The following is a 21,743-nucleotide window of genomic DNA, read 5'->3' on the forward strand; positions in this document are numbered from 1 at the left end:
TAAAGTATCAAATGAGGGCCTAAAATAGTATATTAGAAACCAGACATTTTATTGGATCTGATATAAAACTTACCACAATTTAGTTCATCACTACCATCTCCACAGTCATCCTGACCATCACATTGATAGTCTTTTGGAACACACACATTGTTCCTGCAGCTCAACTCATCCTCTTTACAGGTTATGCCATCTACAAACAAAGTAATTGGTTAAGCCAACACGAAACTCATCTAGCAACTCAACTGACCACTAAGTAACACAAAACAAAATGTCCAGACAGGGAGGCAGTGACGCACATATGAAAAATAACAAACAAATTTGAAAATAAACTTACTACAACCGTCAGTTTCATCATCACCATGGTAACAGTCAGGGAACCCATCACATCGGTAATCATCAGGAATACAATGACCTGAAGTACACTGGTATTCTCCTACATCACATCTAGGTTCATCTTAAAGATATAAAACAACTTGGTTTGTAAACTTTCTGTATATAACAAACAAGATTGAATGTAAAGCTTTAGGTGAAAAAAATGTGATGTGCCCATATATGGACATGATGATGTCATATCACTACCATATTTTTTTTTAGTGTAGACAGAGCTTAAGTTTTTATATAGAATTTAAAACTATATTTACTTACTGCATTTAAATTCATCTGATCCATCATCACAGTCCACAGTTATATCACAGATTTTATACCAAGGAATGCATTTCCCAGAAGTACATCGATGCTCACTCTCACTACAGGGTCTATATGCTGAAGAGATTATTTAAACATCAAAATATCAATAAGTATTTATTTATTTATTTTCAGACACATTCAACAGTGGGAAGCCTGCCACTAATAGAAAGGATTAAAAATATTTAAAACTATATAAAATATAATAACATATTATAAAAACTTTAAACAATTTAACATATCTTATTACAAAAACATTGATAGCTATCAAAAAAGGGTCAATGGAATTATCTTTTTCAATACAATTATTAAAAAGTAAATTGATATGATAAATAAATCTTTTAAAATAAATATAAATAAATTTTTTGTAGCATTGAAACGGCAAAAAGGAACAGAAAAAGATTACAATAAATAATTAGAATAAATGTACAGCACTCATGCCCCTTTTCAATAATAAAGTAAATGCGCTAAATTATAGGGTTTATTGCTCAATAACATGCTTAACTGCCCTTTCAATAACAAACCAAAGAACTCATAGCAAATAGTTCACAGATGTATTTTTTGTATTAAGGAGAAAAATGTGAGAAACACATACACTGTGTTCAGCTCTGTCTGCACTATCAAACTTTATGTGACAAGAAATGTGATGTGCACATATATGAACATGATGATGTCATATCACTACCAGATTTAAGCATACTATGGGCACATCGCACTTGTTTTGTCAAACTAGTTTGATAGTCAGAGCTTTAGGGGTTGTTGGCAGGTATTCACTTACTAGAACATGATGATTCATCGGAATAGTCTCCACAATCATTATCAAAATCACATCGCCATCGTAGCGGGATACATTTGTGATTATTACAGCGGAATTCACCTGGGCTGCATGTTCTATCTCCTAAACAAAATAATCAAATATTACAATTATGTTTCATATATATCAAATCAAATCACTTTATTTCGTCCTCAACTGGAAAATATTTTTAGTGTATTTCATAGTATAGTACATACAAATATTTAAAACATTTGGTTAAAAGATATTAAAATATTTATATTTTGTAATTTTAATAAATTTTAGCCAAGATTTGTATCTGGAATTTAAATGCATTTTAGCCAACAATAGAGTTGTATTTGTTCATATTGTACTGTACTGTATACATATGCAAATAAATATGAAGGTGCTTTGTTATTGTTGTACATTAATCTGTTCATTAATATCAATTTCATGTATATTCAAATTAAGGTAACACTAACGGCATAAACTATAGAATTCATCTGATCCCCCTGTGCGACACTGGTTCAATCCATCACACACAGCATACTCTGGTATACAGCGATAGTTATTGAGGCATGAATACCAACCAGTGGGACATGTGACACTTTCTGTAAGAACAACAAATTAATGAATTTAATGTAACTATTTAATGTAAAACAAAACTCTCTTTTTTATACCACAATACATGAGAAAACAGTCACATTCCATCATAAATAGGTCTAAGCTACTATCACATTGCGAGCATCGAGCATGCTTTCGCATCAAGCACAAATTCGGTTATCCGTTGTCAAGCAAGGTCATTCATGCTCACTGCTGATTGAACTAAAGAAAACAATTGTACAATTTCAGAAAACAAATGGCTTCTTGATCCATCGCTACAAATTCGGAGCCCGAATCAGGTTCAAATCGTACGAATATGGTGTGAACGATCCTATGTATTACCACTGAAACCATTTTCCACAATATTTTTCTCAAGGCACTGGACCGAATCAGGGGCGCGATGTGAAAGCAGCTTTATCCTATATCGCTATGGTAATGACACATGTTACTCAAGGCCATAGCGAGAGGTTAAAACAGAATATAATTTTACAGGCTATGTGAGCATCTCATCTGCCTCATGCTGATTACGGCCCTGTGTTACTAAATAAGAACTAAAGAATGTTTAACATACGACATTCAGTTACAGGTTCATCACTGAAATCACCACAGTCATTATCAAGATCACAACGCCAGTAGTCTGGAATACAGTAGCCATTGTCACACTGGAAGTAGCCTTCAGAACACACATGGTCACCTACAAAAGAAATTGTAATCTTAAATAGTATTTTGAAAGACAGAAATAGTCTGTTTCATCATGTTTATAATATACAAACTTATGATGGTTATCTATAGGCTAAAGTTTACTTTGCAGATAACTGAAATAAGTACCAAACATCAATCAATAAATATTAATAAGATTGTATTTATTACTGTTTAACAGAAGTTTGTATAAGTAAAATTTTAACTTTTTAAAGTAAAGTAATAATAGAGTACACAGCTATAGTACAGCAGTTTCATAGCTACTGTAATGTGCGGCAGTAAAGTTCAAAAGCGTCCACATGCTGACCTAGAAAATATTCATATAGAGAACACTGAATGATGTGAAATCTTAATAATACAAATGTTAACTCTTACTACATGTGACAGCATGCTCATCTGAGCCATCAGCACAGTGCTCTCGTTGCTGGCATACTAGGTCAATATCAATGCATTGACCACTGTCACAGCGAAACTCCCAGGGATTACATTCAGCCGTTGCTGTCAAAATGAAGAATAGATAATTAGCTTTTGTTAGCAAACTTGGTTCATGACAATACATTGACAATTATTGCAGCAAAATTGATTAAATTCAGTCGATGCAATGAAGAATACATAATTAGTATTTTAGAAAATATCCATATTTTCATTGATTTTTCCTGATCTATATTGTGTAAATCATACATTTTAGTAAAAAAAGTGAATTAGCATAATATATCTAAATTATCATGCTGCACCACAATGACAAGATACCAAAATAAAATAAATGTTAAAATGGTTTAATGATACTGGAATAGTTTCAATTTACTGTAAAATAATATTCATCAAAAGTTGTAATATAATGTGTAAAGATACATAAACATATTACTTACAACAATGGCTTTCATCTGAGAAATCTCCACAATCATCGTCACCGTCACATACAAATTGAATTAAAGTACATGCAAGATTATCACACTGGTATTGACCTGATGTGCACACCCTCTCGGCTATAAGTTGAAAATAACAAATGAATAATAGTCAAATTAAAAGGTTGTTTATGATGATTGCTAAAGTTGTGAGAAGGAATGACAGTTCTATTTTTTCGATCAGTAAATCTTTCAATACAATAACATACAATATAAATTATATTAATAGATGAAAAATGTTAGGGGCAGCTTAAGCAAAATACATACTGTAACTGTAAGGAGCCAGCTATTGTATATTAATTCTGCTCTAACAGCCCTCTACAGAAAACAATGCAAAAATAGATTGAAACACCACAGATTGAAAACGACAACTTACGACATGTATCATATTCATCTGATCCGTCATGGCAATCCACTTCTCCGTCACATTCCCAATAATCTGGAATACATCTATCATCATTTGCACATTTAAACTGCTGGTTGGTACACTGCGCTTCACATGTTTTCAAATCAGCTTTTAAAATAAAGTTATTTGGACATGCACATTTGGCTGTTGTAATTCCAGGGATGTAAGATATTCCTAGTAGACACAAATGACTACATCCTGCGTTGTTTGCACCACAGGGGTTAGAAATACCTATAAAAAAAATGCAATCAAAACACCATTTAAAAAAAGTTCTATTATATTTAAATAAAAATAAAACATAAAAAAATGAACTCAAGCGGAGTGACATTTTCTCAGCTTATCTTAAGCTCAGTCTACACTATGATGTGCCCATATATGGACATGATGATGACATATCAATACCATATTTAAGCATATCACTACCATATATGGGCACATCACATTTTTTTGTCACATAAAGTTTGTAGTGTGGTCAGAGCTTTATCAATCCAATATTACTTTTGGAGCAGATTTTAACAACTCTGTAGATTTACTATGTATAAAAGGAAAAAAAATAATTACTTGAATCTTGACGTAGAGGGTGCACTACATGTATGTCAAAAGGTCGGTGAAGTGTGGTCTGCATGACCTCTGCACCTTCACCTGTCCATTTATTTGCCCTGTTAATAGTCTTCACGTTCCAGTCTGTCCAGTAGACATAATCTTCAAAGACAGTGACAGCAAATGGATGGCCTACTCCCTCATCAAGAAGAAGAGTAACACCAGTTCCATCCAAATTAGAATACCTAAAGACAAATTTATAATGTACCTTGTAAAAACAATACAATAACATATAATATAACGTATACAGAATACTGGGCAGTACAAGAAAAGTACATTACTTGAATGAGCCTACATCTTGTAATAAATAATATACATATAAAACTAATTAATTTATTATTTATTCAATTTGTTACTATGGTAGCTCTAATTACAGAATATCTCTCATTATGGTCATGTCATGTTTGTATATCTTTTGTTATACAATACAATACAAAATTCTTTATTGTCCTAAAAAAATGAAAATGCTATTGCTGATTACTGACAACAAATAAGCTTAATTTATCTGTACTTTAAATTTCCGATATTTAAATTTATGTTATAAGTGGTTATGTGAGGCCTTGTTGATAGTCTGTCATGTATTTCTTATGGATATTTTATTTTTTTAATAAAGTGTACCTGAATATAACTACTAAGACACTCATTTCAATTTTAAGCTATGTCTACATTCATCAAATTGTACGTGACAAAATATGATGTACCCATATATGGACATGATGATGTCATATCACTACCATATTTGGGCATATCACTACCATATTTGGGCACATCACACTATATTTGTTAAACTAGTTTGATAATGTAGACAGAGCTTTATACATACACAATATGATCAAGATGTGCGTCTGCCCAATAGAGTTTATCAGTTTCAAAACAGATAGTAAGTCCATTAGGCCAACCAACAAGATCATCATGAAATTCAATGGCACCTGTACCATCCATACTGGATCTACCAATGTATGGACTTAACCCCCAGTCAGACCAGTATAAGTACCTGCAAAGTAACCAAATGTAAATATATTATCAACTGTATTATACTTCCTTATTTCATTCATTAGGCACGTTCATATAACATTTTTTTGGAAACATACTCCCATAATGCAGCTAGTAATCAGCGCAAAGTTGTGTCTTGATATAACAGGGTTAACATTTATACACCTAAATAGAGAGAGGCAAACGTAAGTAAAGTATCTTGCCTAAAGATACAAGCAATGCGACGAGAGTTGGATTCGAACCTCGATCTCACGATCAGTAGTCGAACGTCCAACACACTGCACCACATGCCCTTACTCAGTAAAATGACTGGCTTGATCATGATCAGTGGAACATTCTCACAATTTTCTCCATTTGTTTAAATATCAATATTAATTTATATATATATCAGGATAGTTGTATTATATTGACTGTGTGTTTGTCTTTTTCAAATTTACTCACCCGTTTCGTGGATCTACAGTAATACCTCTGGGATCAAATAGATTATCTCTTATAATTGTCTTTCTGGATGTGCCATCCAAATTGGCAACATCTATTGTATCCAAACCTCGGTCTGTCCAATATATTTTCCTATTTAAAAAAACAAAATATTTGTAAATAAATAAAATGTTTGTTGTTCTTTTAACAATTCCAAAGAGAGTATATAAAAGGTAAAGGACTTCACACTGAAATTCAATTATAGAATAACATTTTTGTTTTTCTTTAATTGATTTGTTAGTTTAGATTTCAACATGTTCTGATACCAATAGGTCAATTAAAAATATTGAAGAATAAGAATCTATATTTTTTTACAACATCCACATATACAATAGCTATATATCTGTAATTGTATATCTGCGTAGTATCTTTCATAATCTATTAATAAATTACGCTGCACAAAACCAAATCTTTAAATGTAATGTACCTGCCAATCCAATCAATAGCTATGCCTTCTCCTTCTTCTATATCATTTGCAACGATAGTTGTCTTAGCTGAGCCATCTAACTTTGATCGTACAATTTGTTTAGCTAGGTAGTCTATGCTATACATCTCTTCCCGCTCCAAATCAAAGTCAGTCGCTGCCACCAGATAAAACCCATCAGACAAAAGTTGATAATCATCTCCAGTGAGACCAATGCGTCGAATGTAATGATTATTACTGAATAGTAAGTAAGGATCAATGTCTAAATTATGAAAGAAAAATAAATTCAATTCAAATTAATATTTATTTCTATACATAAAGATGTTAGATTAAACACTGTAGAGTATTAAATGTTTTGCCTTACTCTGATGTAATTGTACTGTACAATATATATTGAAAACAAACTTTAATTTGCTTTTGGGACTTAATAATATAGTAATAGTTGAATTATCATCATGAATAAAATAACATACTAAAAACAATACAATTGTACATTAAATTCTTCCAAATCAAAACACTCTGCAACATATTGTCTGTTGGAGTGGAAGGCAAAGATTGGCAATTGTGACCATTGCTGTCAGTGGTGTCTGTTTTCTTTATTAGTAGTTAAAATGTTTAAGAAGGTTCTTAAAGATGCTAGTCACACATTCTACAAATATTTTACCATCCAACCAAGTGGTAGTTCCGGGCCTCTGCAGCTTGTACCAATCCTCTCTCCTGCTCTCCTCATCAAATATTTTAACTTAACCATCCTTTTTTTGTTTCACAATCTGTACATTTATACTTTGTATATTGTTAATTTGAGATTTAAATTTCACAAAAATATATTACTTTTGTGAAATTATAAATGTCGTATTCAAAGTGGTAGCATGATCCATCACATTTGGTTTGAAAGCTTTAGGGCACAATGTTGTGGAAAACCATGCATTATAGTATGAGTTTCTTACCATCACTATGTATACAGCTACCAGCTGCATTTTGTGTATAGCCACTATTGCAATAACATATATATGATCTATCAGTATTAGTACATCTTTGACTACACACCCACGGCTGCTCTGTGCATTCATTAATATCTAAAGAATAAACATATTCCGTTATAATACATTTCCTTATATACTGTTATGTTACTTTAAACAGAACATGTTAAAAATAAAAAATATTGGTTTTTAATCTGTCAGCTTTTTTTTCCATTAAGAAATGAATTATTCACTTTTAAATTGTTTTTTTTTCAAATTTTCAAAATGTATTTCCAATGTTTTCATATGGACAATAAAAATTATCAGTATCATTATGAAACCTTAGTGCCTCACCCTTTAGATGAAATGTATATAATGTAAATGAGACTGGGTATACTAAAGATAGAAGCTTGGAAATTCTCTAAAACATTAGTATCACATAAACACCTGTTAAGTGGAAATGTTGTTCAATCCCTTGTGTCAGACCTCAAATCCACATCTAGTTCTTACCTTCACATGTAACTGAATCTTCTTTCAACCTCTTGCCACTTAAACAGCCACATTTAAAAGAATTTGGTGTGTCGATGCATAGTTCTGTACAACTATTTTGTGTTAAACATTCATTTGTCCCTGTAAATCGAAAAAAGAAATATTATAGAAAATTAATTTCATAACATTTATTTACATACTCTTGAATACTGAAGGAAATGTCCAAAAATATGATCTCCTGTGTTGAAGATAGGACATCAAATTAAGCTCAGCCCTTCATTTCACCGTTGTTAGGCCCTGCCCCTCCCTATTTCAAAATCCTAGATCCGCCACTGGGGTTTATAAAGTTGTCCATCATTGATTAATGATTGATTGACTCATTCATTCAAAACTAAAAAGTTTCTTTCAAAATGAGTATTGTTGAAATGAAGCGTAACATGTCTGTAAACTAGACTAGATGTGTTCTTGCAGGTTCCTTTTTCTGTTTATTTGTTTATTGTTAGATGTATATAAACTCACCACAATTGGATTCATCTGTTTCATCCGCACAATGATCGAAACCATCACAGAGTTGTTGTTCACCTACACACGTCCCATCACCACACACATAATCATTTGGATCACATCCTAAAACTTCTAAAAGTTTTATGATAAATTAGGCTAATAGTAGACAGACATATTATTATCACATAATAAATATAAAATGTGACACTCGGCTCAACTCCCCATTTCTATCGAAACAGACAAGAAAGAGTTCATTGAGCTTTTTGTCCAATTCTTGATTGTACACACATTATTTTAATTGACACATGCATTAAAAGGTCATAGGTCATAGGTTTACTCTCAGCTGCTGCCAAGGGCCTGATAGAAGTAATAATCGCTTGGTATATTATTTAGTGTCATCAAAGTACAATACCCTAGTTGATGTCATTAAATGACATTATACAACTAGTGTATAATCAGTAGACATAGTGATAATGATTATTGCTGATTAATGTTATAAACAAAATGTACGCTATGTTATTGTTATCCACAGGAGGTTGTTGTAAATTTACATATTCTCACTATACAGTCATGTCATGAATTTAGAATGATAGAAATGTGCGCTAACTATACAGAATAAGTGCAAATGTTAAGCCACATTATAGTTAATCGCAAAGGCTATGTCAAAAGTATTTAGAATAGGAACATTATATTTTAAAACATGTAAAGTGTTGTCATGTACACTTACCACAGTCAGCTTCATCAGAATTATCTCTACAATCATCTTTACCATCACATGTTAAACTAGTTTCTATACAGCGGCCATTACCACAGGTGAATTGTGAGGAATAACATATTGGATATCCTGAAAAATGAACATCCAATCAAGTCAAATATAACATTAGATTGTATTAGTGCTGTATACAAGAGATACAGATGTCATGTTAAACAGCCAGATAACAATCCTATTAAAGAAAAGGAGAGGGGGAGGGAGGGGGGAGTGTCTGGAAACAAGAGATACAGATGTCATGTTAAACAGCCAGATAACAATCCTATTAAAGAAAAAGAGGGGGAGGGTGGGGGGAGTGGCTGGAAACAAGAGATAGAGATGTCATGTTAAACAGCCAGATAACAATCCTATTAAGGAAAAGGAGGGGGGAGGTGGGAGGGAATGGCTGGAAACAAGAGAAATTTAACTGCATGTACACAACATAAGCTACTGTAGAGTATAGCACCTTAGTCTAGGTTGATTTAAAGTTTGCGGTACACCACGTATATTAGTTCTGAAAAGAACTGTTGAGTTTCTCGACGTTTCGATCAATATGCTTTTCTCACTCCTGAGGACGATCAAAGCATATTGATCGAAACGTCAAGAAACTCAACAGTTCTTTTCAGAACTAATATACGTGGTGTACCGCAAACTTTATATCAACATTTGATTTCGTCATGCAAACCTTCAAACAATATAACACTGCTTTGAATAACATTTCTTTTTTTATTGAGGCAGGTTTACAATATTTATTACTAGTTGCTTTTATGATAACAATAAAACACATGAATAACTAAAGTAGACGTAACAAATAAAAGTTTACCACAAAAGTTTCCTTCATCAGACCCATCCCCGCAATCATTGTTATGGTCACATTTCCACTCCAACGGAATACACAGTCCATTACTGCAACTGAAGTCTGTAAATGGACACTGATAATTTACTGTGAAAAGAAAAAAGAAAAATATCATTTCATGTACAAATTAAACCTAAGAAAAATCTCTTATTCATTTTTTTTCTTTAATTATAATGTATTATTTGTTAATTCTCAGGTGTGCAAACTAAGTAAGATTTATATTTACTGTACATAATTTACAGGTGCTGATAATCATACAATTCATATCCTTATATTATCTAGTTGTATTACTTTCAGTGGATGACTTTCCAATGTCTGTCATTATTAATCATCACATACCATAACTCATAATAAACAACATGTTCCTGGTTAATCAACCAAGAATTCCTTCTCATTTATATACCCTTTTGGTCTGAAAGCCATTTGTAAAGTTCCGGAAAAAACCCCTATATTATCAATAAATTATTGTATTGTTAATGTAAGATTTGAAACTGAGGTTTTTTCTTTCACAAAACTATATATGTATGTATATTCCAATACATTCTAACTTGCAACCATTTGGGATTTGATAAAAGTGTGCTATTCCAATTAAATGGATCATCACTAAACCAAGGTGAATAGTCTTAGCAAGTAATACACCATTTAAACTAATTGCTAATAACTATCAAGTCTAATTGAAACATTCCTCAATTTAAATCAATGTCATAATCAAAGATCGTTTTGTATTGATATGACAAAATATTTATTAGGATTCAAACTTTTTATCACTTTCTTACAGGGAAAGCAGGAAAACTTTTTACCATACAGTCATATTTCTCATGGTTTAGGCTCTAAATAGTTTTCAAGATACTGTAAGGCTATGAGAAATACAATGACTCTCGCCCTGCATAAACCATGGAGGTTTTTCTTCCATGCATAAACAAAGTTCATCTTTCATCTTAAATAAATACTGAGAATGAATTTGATGTCAAAAAACAACAAATTTATCGATTTCATTCCATTCTGTATATTTTACATTATGTTAATGTAAAAGTTTAAGAACTTATGTAGGTACGCTGCCACATGCTTATGATCTGCCAACTTTATAAGTTTTATAAACAATGGAGGATGATGATGACATTTTATGATGAAAATCCCACACTGAAATTAAGACCATTGAAATGTATTTCCCCAGGATTCAATTCACAAAATGTCATCTCAAACAGATTGCAAAATATGATCATCATCCCTGCACTCTCATTCTTATTATTTATACTGTGCTTTCCCTCAGTTTGTAGGACAGCGCTTAGAGGTTTCACAACATTAAGCGCTTTATAAATCCAGGATATTATTATTTATTATGTTAAATGAAAAGTTTTTTAAATAAAGTGAGTGATGTAAATATCATGCTTAATATTTTGACAAAACAGCATCATATGACTAATCATTTGTATTGTAATTTACCAATTTACCTTTTTACCTGAATACCCATACAAAATAAAGCTTATTGCTTGAAACCAGTGAACCCTGACCTCAGTCAACCCACTGAATACAATCAAACGTAAATAACAAGCAATATTATAGTTCACACTTGGGTGCTTGAATTATGCATCAAGTTTACCTTACCAAATTTGGATATTAAAATTTATCTGTTGCGACATAAAAAGGTAAACAAATGACAGACCTGTAGACTAGCTTTCCACACCAGGATATTGGTGGTCGCTTATGGACCAAGAGCTTTCTACAGAATACGGGTGATGATGCTTGCTTATGGACTAAAGCCGACTTTCCACTATAGGCGAATTTGTTTACGCGAATCAAAAGCGTCATATTATACGCATGCGTAGAGATTGATTTGGAAGACAGAAACATGAATGCGCATAAACTGGCGTTTCGATTCGCGCGAACATATTCACCTAATGGTGAATTCTATATGGGTGCTACTGCTCGCTTATAGACCAACCAGTTCTATACCAGAGAGTAGTTGTGGTCTCTTATATAAAGAATGAAAAGTTCAATGAAAAAGGAGTGCTAAACCAGAAGCCTTATCCTCCTGCGTTACGGCACTGACCAGGGTGATTTAAACCATTTATATCGTGATTGCAAAGCTAATCAAAAATAAAACCACAAGTATATTGTCTATAGACAAATGAATCAAAAATCCCAAAAATAATAGATATTTCAAATGAAAGTGAAACCCATTTAAATTTACGGATCAATGATAAATAATGGATAAAAATAGATTAAGCTGAATAGAACTTGTTTTGAAAGTAGAAGTTTCAAGCTAGGAACAAGAATTTATAACCGCACCCCACTAGTGTTGCACATGCAAATTCAAATTAGGAATTCTTCCGGTTATTGTTAAGCAATTTCTAATTCTCCAAAACAATACTGGAGTCCAGGTGTATTGGTTTGTTTCACAATATTAAGAATTTATCCACATATTGTTTTTGATTCAGTAATTTCACCATGGAGACTAGGTCACTGAGTGTATTTGTCAGATATAATGCAGTATGTATTGAGCTTTTGAAATTTCCCTTATTTTATTTAATATGAATGTTATGAGCATTGTTGTGATATTCTAAAATAAAAGGAAATGAAGTAGCATTTGGCTTTGTATTGAAACAATCTATTTAAAGTAAATGTAAAGGTACCGTAGGCTATAAGAACTAAAAAGGTATTAATCATATAAAAAATAGAAATTACTTTGACAGTCTTCTTTCCCTTCGTCTTCAGCAAACTCACAATCGCTGATTCCATCACAGACCTTCTCAGGTGGAATACATGGGCTTTCATTTGGCTTTGCTTGTTCACATTCAAAGTACCCAGGTATACATGCTAAACAGAAAGAAAAACAATCATTTTATGATCTTACATTAAATAATTTTTCCATATGTTGGTTCTGCTTTAAAATAATTAATATATAATTTGTATAAAAGTTAAATATAAACAAATCATATTTGTTTGAGGTACTATTAGTATTAAACAATCATGATGAATCAATGCTAAATGCAATTTAAAAAATGTCATTGCCTTTTGCCTATAGGGCATAGTAACTAATTATTAATGGCATATGTTGGGTTAACCATTTCTTGTGTACATACTACAGTAGATCATTGGAATACGGATAGACATAACCCTTCTTGCACCGTTGGCTGCCGATCCGTACGCCTACCCACCACGGTCACCGCCACTACAACCTAAGCCTTTACCTCCTAAATAAGCCTAAATAATAGAGAGTAGGCCTAGATACCTCTCACCTTCTAAAACTCATTAGGCCCGTCTGAATGAAGAGTTAAGCCTGGGACCTAATTCAAACAGCTTCATATTATCATATTATTCTCTAAATTACATCAACTTCTAAATAACTAGGGCCTAGCCCTGAACAAATTTCAAGAGTCGCGCGAACTGTCTGTATGTTGTTGTGTTGTGTGTTGGGGAAATTCCTGGGAAAAAGCGCCCTCTTTTTTTCTTGTAGTTGCCGCGGCCGAATAATGTATTGAAAAAAAAAAGTTTGCTGCCTGCAGAACAGTTTACTGTAAATACTCCTAATATGGTAATAATTGGTATTTATCTTTAAAAGTGCAATGCGCTTTTTTTTTATTGTCAGATTGAAAAAAATATGATGACAAATTAGCAACAGCACACATTGTTCACAAATCTGTTCTAGCGAAGGCATGGTGATTGTATTCAAATTTGTGGTGATGTACTTAAGTCTACTCTTCTTTGATTCTATTATTGAACAGTTTACATAGTAAATACTTCCATTGCGATATGCTTTTCTTTCGTCGTGTCTAGGTCCTGTCTTTTGTGTAAGCATAACCTGAGTCTCAAAAAATTGTCCCTACTCCACCACCAAATCAATATTAGGAAATATACCTTTGATATTATATTATAATGATTTTAAAAGGCCTACGGGAGTTAGTATTGTTTTTTCCATACTGTTGTTATTATTATTATCATTATTAATAGGAAAGAAATTTATGGGCCTATTTATTTCACGTTAAAACAATTTTTGCAATAGTAACATACACTTTTATTTAAAGGCCTATTGTCACATGCCGATATACGATTTTAGAACTTATAAAAAACGCCCAATTTTGGGTCAATTTGTGCAAACGAATTTGAACTACTAGGGACTAGTCACAGAGCAAGCTTTTTAGAAAACTCATTATAGCGTATCACAAGAAAATATTGATCGTTTTAATTGTAAGATCAATGTTATATTTCTAAAGTAAACAGTCCTGCTTAGCCTACAAAAGAAAACAAGGGTCAAGTTGTCTCAGCAGTCTGGTCACGATATATTATATCTATAGGTATAATAAGATCCAATTATAAGTATAAGATCCAATAGGCTCTACATGTATTTAAAAAAATAATAACAATATTTCCAACAATAAACAGCAAACAAAGCGTCCAAGGCACCTTAGTTTTTACTGTACTCAATGTTTACCATTATGGAACGAGTAAGCATTATTGTTCTATATTAATTTATTCAAACTAGTCTAGTCTAGTCGACAATACACAGAACATCATCAAAACTACTTATTGATTAAAATATAAATGTGCGATTACGAGCTTATATTATACATAAAGGCAAATGAAACTGGGAAATGCAAATGTTTTGAACAAACCCGGACAGGCCCTATATACATTTTGTTCATGTCAAATATACATTTTATACCATAAATCTACGTTAATGCAAAATTCAAAGTAAAAGAATAAAGTAAATATTGTGACCATAGATAATAAATGACTTGCAAATCTACAATGACGTCATTGTTTTGTCCCTAAATAACAGGTATTGCCAGCAGGTGTTGGGTACATATAATACAATTGCTTGTGTAACAGACTAACATAACCGGTATCATAAGTGGAGCCCTGAAGAAACAGACAATACAAGAAAACATATGCGCCACAGCTGCACACACACCAAGCACGCCAAAAAAACAACTAAATCCTTAAATAATACGGTAATAATTAATGTTATACTTACATTAAGAACTAGTTGTACATTTGGTTAATATCTTATATCAACTGATATTCACTACTGCATGTTTGTAACAAGCACATGAAGTGAAAACGATTTCCGAAATTACACTTTTCTTTTTATTCATGTTTTAGTTTTTCCTACACTTTTCCTTTCTTTTAATTCTATTTCAACAATAGCTTACAGTAAGGACTAATATGGGCCTATAGCTGTCAAACATTACATTTTGGAGATAGAGATTTATCAACACAGTATCGGAAATCAATATAAGTCAACATAACATTTGAAAATGTGTTGGACTTGGAGAAACTAAATAAATTTAATTTAATTAATTTATACCTTTTAACCGTACGTGTCCGATTGATATTTTAACAAGCAATTCCGCAATATTGTATTGGTTTTAGTGTTGAAGAGCTTTACTTACACCATACCAGAAAACTAATGTTACGTTGTGAAGGACCTTTTGGAACGGAACATTATTTTCGGACTTCAATGCTACATCGTTACTATTTCCTGATCATATTTCATTCAATTTTTAATTGATTGATACTTATGGCATATAGACCATGATATACAGAGATGGTTTATATTTACATGATTATTCGTGTATTTGAAAGTAAGACCTTCAAACCAATCGATACAAGGACATGGTATAACAAGAAGCAAGTTGACCACCAGTGAACAAAGAACCAAGACGTTCTACAAATAGTCTGTTGTTACAGTACTTTTTCTATGATGTCTCAAAATAAATATAAATATTTCATGAACATCAAAACAGGATTATCGAACCCGAGAGGTATAAAATAAGTGTTTACCTTTCTGATCGAACCATCTAGATATACTATTTGAGTTATAAGAATTCGTGTTTTGGAAGATTAGGCCTATCTTACATTACATAGCCTACACATTAAATTAAATAGCTACCATACGAGTTGTGACAGCTTCGCGTGTTCCCCATAACATCTCATTAAAAAATATTGATTTTACAATAATAGAATTGTATTATTTTAATGCAATGCGCTATAAAACCTACGAAGTCTATATCATTTTATTAAAACAATCACTCGATGGATGCTCCAATTAGAGATTAGTATTATATGCCTACAGGATGGCGTGTACCATAAAATTCGGTTTAGTTGAAGTGGAAATGTAACTATCAGATATATTTTGCAAAGATATAGGACCATTTTAAGAAATAAAATTCTAAATAATAACAGATTTAGATCTATGCTACAATTGTAATCTCTCATTTGACAAACCAATGTCATATTCTAACGGAATAGTATTTATGATTGTACTTACCTCCTTGACAATTTGAGCAAGTTATCAGAGCAGAAAGTGTTGCAAATATTAAAAAATCCTTCATAATGTTATATATTGTATCATCATCAGCTAACATCTGTTATCTAATGAACACCCAGTGTTGCCAACGTCTATACCTTTTGTACTACAACGCTCTACTGCGTCCATTGTTCTGTCTCTTCAGGTTGTCGTTCCATTGGTGCTTATATTTGTATGAACTGTCACAATCACAATAAATAATCTTGGCATAAAAAGGGAAAAACACTTTCTCAATCAACAAGGAAAAACTAAACATATATGGGAATCCATTTTGATAATGAATTGTGGTATCTAGTCCCAACAAACAAAACAATCTTGAACAAGATAATGCAAAACATTGGCATCGTGAATCACATATTTTATTTTGCATTCCAAAAACCGTGACTGAGAAGATATTAACTTCATTGTGTAAATAGTATTGTATTTTAGTACTTGTTGAACGATTTTTTATTAAGAAGATACAATAAAAGCGGAATAGGGTACAGTGGGCTGTAGGAGTTGTGACAAGCAACTACTTCATTCCCAGTTTTAAAAGAGCAACAACGATGTATGTAACATCAGATTCCGAAACAGAATTATGATGGTCTGGATATCAGTGAGTGAAGTATTGAGAAAAACGTAAAAATAACCAATAGAGATGTATCTTGTGGAAAATTAAAATAATGAACGTGGACACGACGTTTAGTACGCTAACTTCAGTAGGCATGAGTATAATATTGTTGTATCGATTGCAACTCAACCATGGTCAACAACTTATTATTTATCTTTGATGAAGCGAAAAATTGGATTTAAATAATAATGGGACATAATGACGTGACGTTATTTTATTTAATAAATATAACTACATTTTGAATTATTATTGTATAGTATCACATCATTGAGACCAACTCGACAGAGTGCCACCAGTAATCTTGCAAAACCTGAAGGTTTGAAGAAAAATTCTAAAATACATATTAAATAAAACATTAATCTTCTACTTATACTATTCATATGTTATGTTTTGTCATTCCCTAATTTAGCTTTAGCTAGATGGCCACTTTGAAAACATGTAATCTCCGTCCTCATCCTTTCTTTTTCTACTTCAAACAAAACTATCTTACTAGAAGACAGTTTACTTTTGTTCTTTTGTCTGTGCAGACTAAAATAAATATTTTAACAAGTTATGTTATAAGTTATAAGAAAATAATTTAAAGTCCATCAGATATCTTTGATAAATCGAATATACCAAATCTTCGGATAAGTTTGAATAATATTTTTCAACCATCATTTTACTTGAAGAATTGGTCCCATGGGTTGATTTAGGAGGCAAAACACCAGAAATGTTTAATAACTTCAATAGAGAATTGTATTCCTTTTTATCGTAAATATTTTCAAATTTTTCAATCACATCGTATTTAACTTCACACGGAAGACAAAGCTTATACATCTCTCGCCAGTGTTCTTCAAAATCATTTGGAAATGTGTTATCAAAATCGCTTACATACCGTGCGAATTCTTTGAAAGAAAGGCTATTGCCTTTTTCAAGTCCATATTTATCTTGAATCTTTTCAATAAAAATTGATCTAGGAAAAAACTCATCGGCCCATTCTGGTTCTAATTTATCTCTGAATGCACTTAATAATCTCGTAAAGGGGTTTCTAACAACCATTATTTTGGTAGAATTTTTAAATATGTTAAGTATATCGGGTTTAGTCAAATCTGAAAGTTTAACAGAATGTTCATTAAACACCCTGTGAATGTCTAGTGGCATCGACTCTACATTTGCATAAATCTTGGAAGATATAAGTAGTAATCGTTTGAGAGTGGTACTGGTCGCTTTTGGAATGGCACAGAACACAATTCCACTTGTATTGACGTAGTAAAAGTGATCAAACCGATGACGAGCGAAGTAGGAATTGTTTGTTTCTTTGTATTGATCTCCGTTGCACACTTTCCAGATGTTTAGTTGTCTTTTTCGTTGGACTTCTTCAAAGGTGCATTCTTCCACACTACAATTCTGTCAACAAAAAAGAAATGTTATTATAACAGAATATTAGGCTTACTATTCCATGCAGAACTCAACTTGTTTCTTCGTGCAAATTCTTAATAAAGAAAATACAATATCAATTATGATGAAATTGGACATTGTTTCTATATTTGTGATTTTCGAAATGCAATGATTACCAGTGTGCTAGTTAATCTATAAAAATGTAAAATTAAATTTATAGATTATCATCATTATCACCACAAATTAAGAAATAACACTAGACTTAGTGCGACCACCATTAACATTTATAAATAGATATAATGATCATACCTTCATAAAATGTTTAACAGGTGCGTTCTGTCTTTGTACAACCGGTTGCGGATGTCGTGATCTGTATCGGTAACGTTTCTGTGTACCTAAAAAGTCAAGACCAATGTAAAGTAATTTTAATTCTTTTATGTTTGAGGTTTTAAACATGATACGGTTAAGCTTTCGTATTTATAACGATCCGTTATCCTTTGGTAGTGTGTTAATACGCATAATACTTTAGCAAATCCTTAAATATTCTTTGATAATGCAACACAGTAGTGGTAAGGCACGAGTGGGCTAAACATTGATATTACCTGTATAAAATGTCCTTCATTTTATAAAATTAGATTTAGGAAACTAGGTTATAAATCTATTTTTTAATGACCTCATGCAATTAATAACTAACGTGAAAAATATATTTGGAGATTATCGATTTACTTGAATCAGAGGGCGCACTGTGAACTGGCTGCACAAGTTATGTAGTAGCCGAATAGTTATATCTAAAGCCAGCCCTGTCTACACAATCAAACTAGTTTGACAAAAAAAAGTATGTACCTGAATATGATAGTAATATGTCTATGGGCACATCATATTTGTCACATAAAGTTTGATAGTGTAGATAGAGCTGTAGGATCGGTAAAAGGAAATTAACTTTCCGAATAATAGTAGACACCCTTTGATTTTTAATTAGATTGTACCTACGCCTACACTGTTAATTCACACTAATTTGAAAGTACACAGGATGAACATTAAGACACCCTGATTGGCTATTACCTACAAAAGTTACTTCCGATTTTCGCTGAAATCAAATTAAAAAGTCGGTACATACCAATCCGGTATATCAGACTTCTGCAGAGTCGACGTTATAAACGTCGTAATGGAATTTGCCGAGTGAAACAATAGCTGATGCATGGAGGTATAACTCCATGGCCGATGCATGTCTGTACCATACTATGGTATCACTGTCAATTAGGCTAATTATCGTATTTCTTACCTTTGTTCTGTACAGAATTATTATATAAAAAAACCGACGAAATGATCACCAACACAACGAAACCCAATGAAAATCTGATGGCAGATTGCTTCAACCTTATTTGAACCATGTTTCTAACAAGGGTCCTAAATGGTCCGTCTATTCATACCACATATGTAAGAACAGTAGTAATTTGGTAATATCAACATCAAGTGAACAGCTAATATTGATTATGTATTTCACGGGTAGATTTACTCGTAATTAACAAAGCCAAGTCACTGAAGCGAGCATTGATTTTACAGACAGAGCTGTGAAACAATTCACTACGTTCCCTTTGTTTCATTTTCGACTTGTAGGCTGCTGCCAACAGCATTTTCATTTTTCAAATATTTTGAGTTTATGGCATACATGTACGCATACACATACACATATTAATAAATATAGTTTGGTTCCCACTTGGAAGCAACGACGTACGCTCAACGCAAGTGAGTTGACCAATCACAGTTCGGATGTTCTATCGCGTCGCGTATTGGTGATTAAAATACTTGCGCTTACGTCTGGTCCTTGCGTTGTGTCGTCTCCCCATTGCGTTCCATAAGCAAGGGGAATGTAATACTGTGCTCATCGTGCCTCAATACCAGTTATGTCTATCATTATCAATGTTTATCACATCTCACTGTCAATGATAGTTGTACTTTTATTGTTTATCCAATTAATGATCAATGATTAGGCCTAATATATACTCTCTTACTATTACGTCACTATTACGTCAGAATTATCATTATCGTCAACAGAGGATGTTGAAATCACCGTAAAGAGGCTATTTATGTTTTGCTCATTCGGAAGTCATGGTCAAAGATAAAATATTAGCAATAACAAATGTTGTAATAATATAGAATCTTTTGTTAGATAAATACTTTCTAATATGGGTTATGACATCTTATAAAGAGCCATAACATGTTATTATTTACAAGACCTAGTATGGCCTCCAGCGTACGTAACAACTTTATGTGGGAAAATAAATAAACAAACAAACAAACAGACGGTACTTCATTACTTACTCCTCATCGAGTTCAAACATGTTTGTAACAATACGTTCGTAGATTTTCCTTAGGCGTATTGCAAAAGTTCTTTATTTACCTAATTATACTAAAAATAAATTTTGTATTCATAATTCAAATGTTAAAAAGGTATTAAATTAACTTGTATCTCAACAGGAATGTCATTACATCAGGTCAGTACTTAAAGCCTCCATTAGCGAATACTTGGCGCGAATCGAACATTCTTGTTGTCTGATTGGTTGCGCATATTTTCACAAAGTAGATACAATTATTAATACACATTAGTTGTTGACTAATCTTTATTAATAATACTTTCGATTCGCGTAAGAATAAAACCGACATAATGGTTGCACGTGTGACTGATGAAGCAAACGTGACACATAGGATGTCCGCAGATCTTCGGAATGGACCAAAGTTTACATTAAGTCATTATAACCTCTCTAATGTACTGTCTACCATTGTCCTCTGTACAGGGCCCCGGAGTAATGGGAAAGAGGGCAAGAAAGCAAATGAACGACAGAAACAAATATGAATTTATAAATTCTCATCTAAAACAAGTCTTTGACAAGAGACGAGATAAGACATTTGTTACCCAGACGGTTATTTGTAGAAATAGAAAGTATGTTATTGGCCACTGACACCATAATATAATATCCAATGAGTATTTAATATCCTGATCCTACTATCATAATCAATTATTTTATCATAGCTTTAATATCCACTATCTGACCCGAATATCTGTTATATTAGCTAGCTTTTCTTTAATGTTTACAATCTAGTCTAAAGTAATCCAAATCTTTGAAATCGATGAATAAGCATAGATTGTATGGATAATGACAGGTGCCAATGTATTATCTACTGTGAACAGTTTAAATAGTGTGTATGTTCGTATTGCCATTTCCTTTTAAACTCTATAATTTGACAATACACTTATATTTACGTTATACAATAACTGATATGAGTAGATTAGATGTATTATCTCGTTAGGGAAACTATGTTGGCCTA

At 32.4% G+C, this 21,743-nt stretch overlaps 2 protein-coding genes across 2 annotated transcripts in view; both read right to left on the reverse strand.

Annotated features, from left to right (window-relative positions):
• The window catches only part of LOC144836123 (prolow-density lipoprotein receptor-related protein 1-like), a 28,495-nt gene extending 12,017 nt beyond the window's left edge, over positions 1–16,478 (reverse strand). The window contains exons 1-20 of the mRNA XM_078691323.1: positions 16,391–16,478; positions 12,805–12,936; positions 10,087–10,206; positions 9,243–9,359; positions 8,531–8,638; positions 8,033–8,152; positions 7,511–7,639; positions 6,567–6,825; positions 6,104–6,232; positions 5,493–5,663; positions 4,631–4,854; positions 4,040–4,300; positions 3,628–3,744; positions 3,134–3,256; positions 2,631–2,753; positions 1,939–2,067; positions 1,463–1,582; positions 646–762; positions 335–454; positions 74–190 (exon numbers count right to left, since the gene is read on the reverse strand). Of these exons, the coding sequence (XP_078547449.1) occupies positions 74–190; positions 335–454; positions 646–762; positions 1,463–1,582; positions 1,939–2,067; positions 2,631–2,753; positions 3,134–3,256; positions 3,628–3,744; positions 4,040–4,300; positions 4,631–4,854; positions 5,493–5,663; positions 6,104–6,232; positions 6,567–6,825; positions 7,511–7,639; positions 8,033–8,152; positions 8,531–8,638; positions 9,243–9,359; positions 10,087–10,206; positions 12,805–12,936; positions 16,391–16,454 (2,800 nt within the window). The 5' untranslated portion in view covers positions 16,455–16,478. The remainder of the gene's footprint in view (positions 1–73; positions 191–334; positions 455–645; positions 763–1,462; positions 1,583–1,938; positions 2,068–2,630; positions 2,754–3,133; positions 3,257–3,627; positions 3,745–4,039; positions 4,301–4,630; positions 4,855–5,492; positions 5,664–6,103; positions 6,233–6,566; positions 6,826–7,510; positions 7,640–8,032; positions 8,153–8,530; positions 8,639–9,242; positions 9,360–10,086; positions 10,207–12,804; positions 12,937–16,390) is intronic.
• An 850-nt stretch (positions 16,479–17,328) lies between these two features.
• LOC144851764 (carbohydrate sulfotransferase 12-like) lies at positions 17,329–19,971 on the reverse strand. Its single transcript, XM_078709372.1, has 3 exons — positions 19,699–19,971; positions 18,726–18,811; positions 17,329–18,425 (listed from the first exon to the last, which is right to left on the reverse strand). The coding sequence occupies exons 1-3, from the start codon at positions 19,805–19,807 to the stop codon at positions 17,595–17,597; spliced, it is 1,026 nt and encodes a 341-aa protein (XP_078565498.1). The 5' UTR covers positions 19,808–19,971; the 3' UTR covers positions 17,329–17,594.
• Positions 19,972–21,743: the final 1,772 nt, after the last annotated feature.

Source organism: Antedon bifida, chromosome 1 (assembly GCF_963402885.1).
Source record: "Antedon bifida chromosome 1, ecAntBifi1.1, whole genome shotgun sequence".
Lineage (NCBI taxonomy): Eukaryota > Metazoa > Echinodermata > Crinoidea > Comatulida > Antedonidae > Antedon > Antedon bifida.

Excerpts from the sequence above, each read along its gene's own strand:
- LOC144851764 (XM_078709372.1), bottom strand. The coding sequence starts at position 19,807 with ATGGTTCAAATAAGGTTGAAGCAATCTGCCATCAGATTTTCATTGGGT. Across the intron at positions 18,812-19,698 it reads TAATTCTGTACAGAACAAAG|GTACACAGAAACGTTACCGA; the intron begins GTAAGAAATACG and ends TTGACTTTTTAG. Across the intron at positions 18,426-18,725 it reads CTGTTAAACATTTTATGAAG|AATTGTAGTGTGGAAGAATG; the intron begins GTATGATCATTA and ends TTTTGTTGACAG.